This window comes from Hippoglossus hippoglossus, chromosome 16 (genome assembly GCF_009819705.1).
Source record: "Hippoglossus hippoglossus isolate fHipHip1 chromosome 16, fHipHip1.pri, whole genome shotgun sequence".
NCBI lineage: Eukaryota > Metazoa > Chordata > Actinopteri > Pleuronectiformes > Pleuronectidae > Hippoglossus > Hippoglossus hippoglossus.
The window spans coordinates 19606103-19617360 of NC_047166.1; the positions used below are offsets into that span (position 1 = coordinate 19606103).

The 11258-nt window shown below is 41.2% G+C and overlaps 1 protein-coding gene across 1 annotated transcript; it reads right to left on the reverse strand.

Annotated features, from left to right (window-relative positions):
- Nucleotides 1-3492: 3492 nt before the first annotated feature.
- On the reverse strand, nt 3493-8124 carry fzd1 (frizzled class receptor 1). The gene has a single exon (XM_034609816.1). The coding sequence runs from the start codon at nt 7799-7801 to the stop codon at nt 6146-6148; it is 1656 nt and encodes a 551-aa protein (XP_034465707.1). The 5' UTR covers nt 7802-8124; the 3' UTR covers nt 3493-6145.
- Between the last annotated feature and the right edge of the window lie 3134 nt (nt 8125-11258).

Genomic DNA, 11258 nt, shown 5'->3' on the forward strand with positions numbered 1-11258 from the left:
CAACAAATAAAGTATATTTACCTTATTTCTGAAAGATGTCCCACCATTATTTTAACATGCAGACGCTTCCAATTTCCATGAGGTAATCACCTTATGGAAGTTTATTTAGTGGTGGAAACTTCTGAGATATTTATATTTCTATGTATATACATAATCCAAGATATAATCCGAGGTAGGCTTGTTCAGCACTAGAGGGGTGATTTCTCCTTGTCCTGACTAAGATTTGTTTGCCCATCAGCAGCAGAGGACATTTCTGACTAGCAAACAAACAAACCCTGCATCTACTTATTGCTTTAAATCTTCAATCATATATTTTTTGAAAACATTCTCCTCCTGTTTTATAGTCTAAATGATCCCGATTCATAATTTCTATTTAAGTCTGCTTGTCTATTGTTTAGGCTCCTCTCCCTGACTGACTGAGGATTGTTCCACATTTTTCTCCTTGTATACTGAGTTATGCTTGGCAGCTGCTGATTGGACCAGAGACTGACGGCACCCACTTCAAAATGAAATCTACTGATGGCAGCTTCCCTTCACTTTCTCCCTGACTCCCATCCAGAACCATGCTGAGCTGATCTGCCACGTGGCGACTTACCGTTAAAATTATAGAAAATGTCTTCTAAATGCAGCTCCAGTTTATGTTGTGGAGGCAGGTGAGATTCTTGTATGTTATTTCACTTTTTCTTTTGTGGTTTAGGTAAGTTAATGGACACTGTTACAAATGGTTTTGTTCTGTGTTTTGGCCATGGCCACCCTGATGTCTATTTCTACCCTGAACGATCAATAAATCAGTTTTGTTAGGGCGGATGTTTGCTGTGGTACTGGTCGTCCTTGGGAATGGGTAAAAAGGAAGTCATTTTTTTATGCTATGCTTGCGTTTTCCATATGTTGGGCTTGACATTGTCTCACAGTTTCCTCTACACGGACAGATACTCTCACAGAGGACTTATAAGGAACACTGTACTTCCACATGCTCTCAAAACAGCTTGTTCTTGATGTCATGGATTCATCAAGATGTTGGAAACTTTCCTCTGAGATTCTGTTCCATATCGATATGACTGCAGTTGCATTCTACTGGATTCATATCTCGTGACTGTGGAGGTCACTGAAGTTCACGGAACAGCATTATCCGGCTGGAAGTTGCATTTAGAAGATGGTCAACTGTGGCTATAAAGGGATGAACATGGTCAGCAACAATAGTCACACTAATGATTGATGGTATTAATGGGCCAATCCCAGAAGAGGTGATACATCCTGCACACGTCACCAGTCCATCACAAGGTGAAAATCCCAGATGAGCAGATATACTCAAATCAGACTGTCTGGCACCAGCAATGACACCAAGGTCAAAGTCAATGAGATCAAGTTTTTCCCATGGTGGCTACAGCCCTCAAGAACTCAAGAGGAAATTGTTGTAAAGCAAGATTGTCTTAAAATAAAGTCTAATTTCCCCTTTCTTGTTGCTCTGCTTTTGGTCTCCACCAACTCTTCCGGAAAATATATGGCTCCATAGCTGCTCAATGCGTCACTATGGTCACCAGTTAGTTTCTCTGTTTGTCTGTGTGCTTCTTTTACTCAAGACAGCTGCGTGTTCTGGCCAGAAACAATGTTATGAGAGTGCTGAGAGTAACCACAACGGAAAAGCTGTGGTCTGAACAGAAAAACTGTACCTACTTCGCTATTTATTTATTTATTCAATAAATATCAACTTCAGTTCTGTCCTTGAGCAAACACTAATTTTCTTGACTAAAGTGCAGCGACCTGACACTTCATTCAACACAGGGGCATTTTTCCTAAAACAAGGAAAACTCCAATAAGAGCCATGGAATTATCATGACCCACTGGCAAGAAAAAAGTACCCTAGCTGCAAAATGAGCTACTGTTTGATAAATGTTTGTCTTTATGCAGCAGCGGCCAGGACACGGATACAGCTCCCTGATACCCAGAAGCATGACATATGTAAAACAATATTCTGCATGTTCATATCCAGATCGTACAGTGGAACCAGATGTTAGTTTTAGAAGCTACCGAGCGGAGCAGGACTGGGAGCCTCTGACCCGACCACAGCTTCAGTTACAGGTTACTATGATGTGTACATTAGTGGAGAGAAAAGTCTAACAACAACACAGTCTTTCCAGTGTTTTCCTTTTTTCTATCCACTGTCTCTCCCAGTATTGATGATTAATTCCATGTGGGAGATGAAATTAACAAGAGGCCGTACACTGGTGGTAAACTTGTAATGAAAACCGATCGGCCACAACATTTGAACAGGCTGTGGCAGCGACTGGTTCGGCGTGACATTTCAGTGTTGCTGCATGAGAAATGTGCTCCACTTTCTAAGAAAGAGGGGCAGTTTTCACAGTTGTCAAATGCATGTGTCAATCCATGTCTGGACTCAAAGGGCCGTGTGCTTTTACAGGCTGTGTAACTGATAAAAGGCGAAGCGGCCTGGAACAATGACCCTGGCAGGGTCACCCTGACCCGTGAACATGGCAGCAACCCAAGGGTGGAAAGTTTTAAAGCTTAAAAAAAACAAACAAATTGCCCTCTCACTACATTACTGTGAAAGAAAAACATTTACTCAAGCGAGGTACTGTGCAGGTAAAGTGAAATATATTTCAAAGAGAAATGTACTTTCACCACTACATTAGATATCTGTTACTGTTCAAGTAGCGAACGTGTACAATCCTTTGGAATTTCCTTTTTATGCTTTCTTATTCCTCTGCACCTTCTTTCAGAGGCAAAGACTGTATTTTTTAATTTTAACTCCCTCTAGCTAGTTAGCTTGTATCTTCTGAAATTAGAACAGGTACAAAGTAATCACATTTCTTACATAGCTGTATAAGTAACAATAAAATAATATAATTCTAATATTAAACCCTAATTCTGTTTAACTACTTTTACTTTTGATACTTCAAGTGCATTTAGCTGCTATGTGTGCTAAGGTAAAACCACACCTTGCTTAACCTTTACTTTTAGTGATCTATTCTGCTCAATGTGTTCTCTTCTTCTACTTCTCAATCTAAACCCTGTACATTTTCACCACTGCTGCTACAATAACAAAATTGCATGTAAAAAAAATGTTGCCCTCCAACAACAGTTTGAGTTGTGCCTCTCCTCTGGTCTTTGAGCCAATCTATGCCAAGTTTATCTTGAAAGGGGAAAAAAAGGAGGTGAACTTGGTATCGATGTTTTCATTCTCATTTGATTTTCCAGCTTCAGGGTTTCTGTTTGCTGTTACGTTGCCCATATTGACCTTGGAGCAATCCCATCTTTTACCTTAAAATCTTTTAATAAGATTTAAGAAAAAAATTGGAATAGTTTAAAAATACCTATAACTTTTTTGGTAGGGTATGTGAGGTTTGTACATATCACACAGACATATATAGAATATACATTATATAAATATATAATTATATAGAAATCTGCCAAAAAAGCAGGCTTATGTTTCTTTGGCATTTTTACAGAACAAAAGACATTTTACAAATCATCGACAGTTACAAGGGTGAGACTGTTTTTATTCTCATAAAGAAATCGATGTAGTGTATATATATTTTTTTCTATAAATATAAAGGTTCTCTTCATAGCAAATGCAAAGGAAATTACTTCAAAGCCATGACTATTGTAGAGCTGTCAACACAATGAAAGGATTATTATGAATCGGAAGCACCATGTGGAAGAGCATTTGACAAGAACACAAGTCATGATGTGTGTGTGAGCTGAGCTGCACTGACAGCAGCTGCTCTGCATTTCAGCACAAGGCTTCCTTTCTCCTGCAGTGGAAGACATGCAAGCTGCTGGCTGCTCTTCAGTCCCACAGTGCAGACACACAGCTACGCTCACCGGGATCATATTACTCTGCATGCACCTCGACCCAAGTCGCCTCGCAGCAATAACTGACATATTCACCCTCCAGGTTAAGATCATATTCTGGAAAAATAAAACAACAATTCAAAAACATGTTTTGTTACAAACATTTGTGATATGTGCAGGACAGACAACCTCTCCTATGATCAGCTGGAGAGCCATATTCACAATGCCATGTTTCAGTCTGGACACCCCCTAAGGAAATTCTATTACTTCTAATGACCGTTACTGAATTACACTAATAGTAAAATGCTTTTAAAATGTGCCATGAGGATTTTATAAGTAGATTACCTTAATAAAATAAAATAAAAAAAAATTGCAGATGCATTTACAGCTCAGTATCAGACAACATGACCTAAAGTCATCTCTTATGTCATATAAAGCAATGCCAGTGTTGCTTCTTTTCAAAACTGATCTACCCTGACCCCAAAGTTATCAATATAGCTGACATTCCTCAAAACTATTTTTTTTTTCTACGCCCCAAAATATCTCATAACTCTACTGTGATTAGTTTTTGGATTTTCCCTGGCAGTAGTCGAAATCGTTGCACATGACAGTTATGCATCATTTTCAGCACCTGCAGTTACAGCTTCAAAAAGACGTCAATAGTTTTCACTGACACATTTCATCTGATGAAGTCTCGCTCATTTTCATTAATAAATCTGCAAATTTACTTATTTTATTATTTTCTATGTCAGAATCCTGACACAAATGCTCACTGAAAGGCCCGAGGTCGTGTATTGAAATAGTTTTTTTAAGTGCACTGACAATCAAAGAGCCCAAATTATTCGGCTCATACGTGACAAAAACAGGAGCAGACAATTCTCACATAGGAGAAACCAGAACCTGCAGATGTTTGGAAGTTTTGCTTGAGAAATTACTGAAATAATGAATCATTTATCCCAAAAATAGTTGCAGATTATTTCAGATCAATTCATTTACCGATGATTTAAATTCTACACTGATGACACATTGTGAACCTATTTTTGCTCACACTACTTATTTGAATGCATGAAAATATTTAGTTCTCAGTGCTGTGGTTTAATAGAAAATTGTAAGAAAAATGTGAAATTTTAAAAACATTGACTAGTAAAACAAACTGTAAAAGGCTCAAAGGGTGTCCAATGATTTTACATAGCACTGTATGCAGAAAATGGTACAAGTTATACATGTAGTTAAACACACAGATGTCTTACGCTTTGTTTGTTTTCCAGTTTTGCATTTTAAGAACTCAAATTGCCACTGCAGTGGCTTTTCTAAATTCACTAAATACAAATACACGCAGTGCTAATGCTGTTTCAAACACTGTTGTTAAGGAGCACAGTGTGTTTGCATGTTTTACACCATCACTTTCATTACAGCTGACATCACAGTATTTTTACGTTTTCCTTCCTTTCAGAAAGCCCCTGGTTCCTGCTCCTGTCATCGCAGGAAATAAATCAAATGGTCACTATAAACGTGTGATTTTTTTTCCCTATTTTGGTCAAAGTTGTGTTATTGTTGTGTCCTAACGCAGCTTCTTTTCAGTTTGGTTTGATTTGACACATGCACTGTAATGCAACAACACAATTTTAAACAAAATAGAGCTCGGCCATGAGGGACACTGTAAGCAGATTTTCATATCTGACTGAAAAAGCTGTTTCCAGGACAGCGGGAAAAAAATGCAATAAAAATCTCAATTAAAAAGACACAATCCAAAGGATTAAAACATGCAACAACACTGGTCTGGTCCTTCGATCTGTCATGAATACCTGTGTTTTATTTGGAAAGGAATGTTTTAACCGTCGCGACCTGAGCTACAGGCCACAACCCATCTGTCACAACGACTCCCATTCACAACCTGTGCACCGTCGCTTGTCCCAGACTGCTGACATTCCCCTCCAGACCCAGACAACTGCAGCTCCAACGTACAACAGACACACTGCAGCTGGTTAATCAGGGTGAAGGATGAGGAGGCAGCCACGAGGAAGCACTTGGGTTTCACGGGACTCTGCTCAGAATAGACCCCACTGCTCACAGGCAGCTCTCTGATCAAAGACGCAAACACTCAATGTGAAATGCTCCCAGTAGTGTCCACAGTGAGTCCGTGAAAAAAAAAATTTATTCTTTGAAAAAGAAAGAATCATAAAAATCTTTAAATACAAATATATACTTACAAAAATCTCACAAATGCATATGTACATTTAAAAAACATACCGAGTGTCTCAAAGACAAATCAGATGGAAATAATAAAGAGGATTATCATTCAGTTTGTCAGTCTGTGTGCGGTGACACCACATTACACTGTGGTCTCACCCTGTTTACTGTTGGCCAGTCTCGTGTAAAACCTCCTCCAGGAGTTGAGTGTTTTCCCAGACCAAATCCAAAATCCGGACGTGATGCCCACAATGAGTGTCATGAGATACTTTATCATGAAGACAGTGAAGTCCGGGCTCATGTTGGGGTGGTTCTGGACAGGACACGGCACAGCGTACGTCTTACACGTCTGGCTGATCCACGTCCTCTCCCACTGCTCTCGGAAGGCCTGCTCGTAGAAATTGCAGGCGATGACGATGGTGGCGGGCACGGTGTAAAGCACGCTGAAGATCCCTATCCGCACCATCAGCTTCTCCAGCTTCTCCGTCTTGGTACCGTCGTGCTTCATGATGGTCCGGATGCGGAACAGGGACACAAAGCCCGCCAAGAGGAAGGAGGTTCCGATGAATAGGTAAACAAACAGCGGTGCCAGGACAAAGCCCCGCTGGGCGTCCACACTGTTGATGCCCACAAAGCAGACGCCACTCAACACATCTCCATCTACCTGCCCAACAGCCAGGATGGTAATAGTCTTGATGGCGGGCACGGCCCAGGCTGCCAGGTGGAAGTACTGAGAGTTAGCCTCAATGGCTTCATGGCCCCATTTCATCCCTGCTGCCAGGAACCAGGTGAGAGCCAAGATGACCCACCAGATTGAGCTGGCCATGCTGAAGAAGTACAGCATCATGAAGAGGATGGTGCAGCCCTCCTTCTTAGTGCCCTGCACCACAGTCCTTATGTCGTTATCAAATCTGTCATTGCAAACCACCTTGTCCTCCAGTAAAAATCCAGTGATGTAGGCGATGGACACCATGGTGTAACACCCAGAGAGGAAGACGATCGGCCGCTCTGGGTAGCTGAAGCGCTTCATGTCCACCAGGTAGGTCAGCACGGTGAATAAGGTGGAAGCGCAGCACAGCACCGACCAGATGCCGATCCAGATTTTGGCGAATTTGAGCTCTTCCTCGCTGAAGTACATCATCCCGTGGGATCTCTTTGGCTCGCACGGGGCACCGCAGTTCTCCTGCCCGAGGAAGCGGTAGTTCAGATAGGGGGGCACCTGGAGCGAGGCCGGGCACCTGAACTGACCGCTCATGGGGTCTGCCTGCGCGCGGTCGGTGGGGTAGGGAGCGGGGGGCTCCGGCTCGGTGCGGTCCGACATGTTCTGGCCGACGCACAGCTCCCCGGCGCCGTGCACCGGGAAGGACTCGCACGCCAGGCTGTCGGGCCACTGGAAGCCGAACTTGTTCATGAGCGCCTCGCAGCCCTGGCGCGCCCGCTCGCACAGAGAGCGGCACGGCGGCAGCGCCTGCTCGAGCACCGTGCACACGGGCGCGTACATGGAGCAGAGGAAGAACTTGAGGTCCGGGGAGCACTGCACCTTCACCAGCGGGTAGAACTGGTGCACCTCCAGCCCCGCGTCCTCCTGGTTGGTGTGACCCAGCAGGTTCGGCATGATCGTCTCGTTGTACGCGATGTCCGTGCACAGCGGAATGGAGATGGGCTGACAGAACCCGTGCTCCGGTATCGACATGCCCCGGTCCCCGTACTGCCCGTTCACCCGGAAAATCCCCACGTTCAGGAACAGCAGACAGCACGACACCGTCAGGAGCGCACGCAGGAGTCTGTTGCGCACCATGTTGACGCGCGCGTCCACCGCCGCACTTTCTATTTGTTGCTGAACTAAGTTGCGTTATCGCAGCGGGCTACTTCCCGAATGCTCTTTGTTGGCGTTTCTGTGCAGCGTAAAACAAAAAGCCGCTTCTTCCACGGGGTGTTCCAGCAGTCCTCCCCCCGCCGGCTGCTTCTCAACCTGGCGGACGAGGCGACAGGAAATAAAAAAAATCCACAGGTTTTAATCACAAACGCTGAAATCAACAAAAACAACCCATATTCCTCCAGGAAAGGAGTCTCCAGTGTGCGCGACGCAGCGTCAGTCTGCTGTTCCAACCTGTTCTGCGCTCCCTCACTGCGCCTCACCGCGCTCACACTGACATCTCTGCAGCCGCGCTTCCGCTCAGGTCTTTCGAAATAAAAGTCCAGTACACAGACTTGCAGCGCACAGTTTGGGGAAGACTCAAATAGGTTATGAGCTGCATGTGACATTTGTTCTAGCTGTGTTTGTGTATCATTTAATATCACACACACACACACACAAATTTGTTTTGTGAAGCACTTTGTAACCTTGTTTAGATAAGAGATTACAAATAAAGTTATTATTATTATTATTATTATTATCATCTATCTATCTATCTATCTATCTATCTATCTATCTATGATAAGATAAGATAAGGAAAAAAACTTTACTGATCCCATACCAGGGACACTGACTTTAGCAGCACCACTAAAATGTGGCACACAAGAGATGGAATGAAAATAAAAATGTAAAAATTGAATATATATATATATACGTATATAAGGAGGTACGCAAAAAGTTTAAAATGCTATCTATCTATCTATCTATCTATCCATCTATCTAATCTATTTATCATTATTTTTTTTGTTTTCCATCCCTTTTAAGAAGCGCCTGGTTCCAGCTCCTTTTAAAGCGGTAAATAAATCAATTGGCCACTTTGCACGTCTGAACCTTTTTTCTTATCTTATTTTGGTCAAAATAGTTTTTTATTTGTGTGGCACATTGCAAGCTATTTGTGTGTTTTTCTTTAAGTTAGTTTTAAATTTACATATGTGTTTCAAAGAAGCAACAACACAAATTTAAATAAACAGAAAAATCTTGAGTAAAAACACATAAATCTAAATGATTAAAACATGCAAAAACACTGGTCCTTCAATCAATCAATCAATCATTCAATCTACATGTGATGGACACTGTTAGCAGATCTTTCATATCATACTATATAAAACTTTTTCCAGAAAAGAATCAAAAATAGACAATCGCCCGGGTCAAACTGCATAAACACTTGTCCTTTAAACTGTCATGATGACCTGTGTTTCATTTGGAAAGGAATGTTTTTACTGTGACGGCCACAACCACACACAATGACTCACATTCACAACCTGTGCACTGTCACTTGTCCCAGACTGCTGACATTTCCCTCCAGACCCAAACAACGGCAGCTCAAACGTACGACAGACACACTGCAGCTGGTTAATCAGGGTGAAGGATGAGGAGGCAGCCACGAGGAAGCACTTGGGTTTCACGGGACTCTGCTCAGAATAGACCCCACTGCTCACTGATCAAGGACGTGTGTGTGTGTGTGTGTGTATGAATATGTAGGGAGAGAGAATAATGAGACAAATTTAGAAGCATCATGATGGAATGAAAATTAAGAATGAAAAACATTTGTGGAAATAAAAATTGAATTGAATTGAAACATTTTTAGGATTATTGGTTAATGAAGAAAACGTTTTCAATGAAGAATTGTGTTAATGATAATAAATTATTTCAACATATAGTCTGATGATGAACATGTCTCCACATTGTACCTGAAATCAATAGATAATGAAACCTAAAAATCTGAAGGTGAACAGGTACTGTCATCAGTAGCAGCAGACGAGTAGATGATACAGGGAATACCCCGTTAGCTTCACTGACAACTTCCTGTTTACATCTGCCTCAGTGCGAGTAGCTTTACAGCGCTCTCTCTCTCTCTCTCTCTCTCTCTCTCTCTCTCTCTCTCTCTCTCTCTCTCTCTCTCTCTCTCTCTATCTCTCTCATCTGTTTCCCAGTAGGACCTAACAGATGGGGGTTAGGGAGGGTCTACAGTTTCCCTGATGTTTGCCTGAATCGCAGAGGTTCATTTCAGTTCACCTCTGCACTGTTATTAGCACAGCGCTGCAGAGCCAGTTACTACCCATCATGTACACTTCTTTCTCACTGCTCATTTTCCATTTTCAAACAGGAATTCCATGCTACTAGATTGTTTTAAATGTATCCATTCATTTCTGCACGGCATAACAAAATAAAATCAACCTCTTAAAACCTGCTTGGATTGGTATAGCATTATTGTTAAACTATCAATGTGCAGTTAGGGGTGCTACAAACTGATTAATTAAGAGTTTGCGTTCAGAGTCAAGGTTTACAAAACAAATATTGTAGTTACTTCAGAATTCAAGGTTCATTGTGGACTTTGTCGTTTTGTGGTGTCCCTCTTCAAGCCAGGGTTTGGTTTGTTCATTCTGGGCTCGAGAGACATGGAGGTACAACCTGCCAGACTTTATCCAATCACGGATCTGAGATCTAGAGCTCATTCTATGGTAACAAAGCCACAATGATACTAAGTTTGAGGTGATGATACACTAATGCTAACATGATTATCAATAATATATTCCACTGGACCTTTAAATAGAAATATTGATTAAATATTAACTTGTCTGTCATCAGTTCCAAATGTTGGTACTTTAGTTTCTCTCATGAGCCTAAAATGGAAAAAATATTTGAAAGATGTATTTGAAGTCAAATATTTTGTGATCTCAGAATTAAAACTGTAAAAATGACTCACATGATTTAACAAGACATTTAACATCTGAACTCAATTTGACAGATTAAAGACAACAGTTTTGTTGATGGCAGATGATTACACAAAATGTCCACATTCAATATTTATAATTATATAATCCAGCATAGTTATTGGTAGCTATAAGCCAATATTAAATAACTAACTTTTTAATGAACTGTGCTATTAATATTTTTAATATGAACAGTTTATTGTTTGTGCCTAAGAATCAGTAAAGTCAGGTTGAAAACAGCACTTTCACAGTGTTGTTGTCTCTCTCACATCTGTAAACATTGTGTGAATTGTTTCTTTATTGGACGATTCCATTGGACTGACCTAACTTCCTCGACTCTTGCTTGCAATTTTTTTCCACACTCAGAAATAGTTTTCAGGATTTGTTAACTCGCGTTCCAAAATAAATAATTTGTTATCTTCCCAGCCAGTGTTTCCGATAAATCAAATCTGGACAATGTATCAAAAATCAGGTAAAATTTCTTTACGGCTGCATGTGTACTTGTTATATTTTCTCTCTTCTCTATACTGCGGTGTTTGTTTATTGGCTCATCTTTTGTAAAAAATAAATAAATAAATAAAATAAGATAAAATAAACATAATGAAGGTTTTAGGTAAACAACAACT

What these genes read in the sequence shown, in the direction of transcription:
- fzd1 (XM_034609816.1), bottom strand. Translation starts at nt 7,801, where the DNA reads ATGGTGCGCAACAGACTCCTGCGTGCGCTCCTGACGGTGTCGTGCTGT.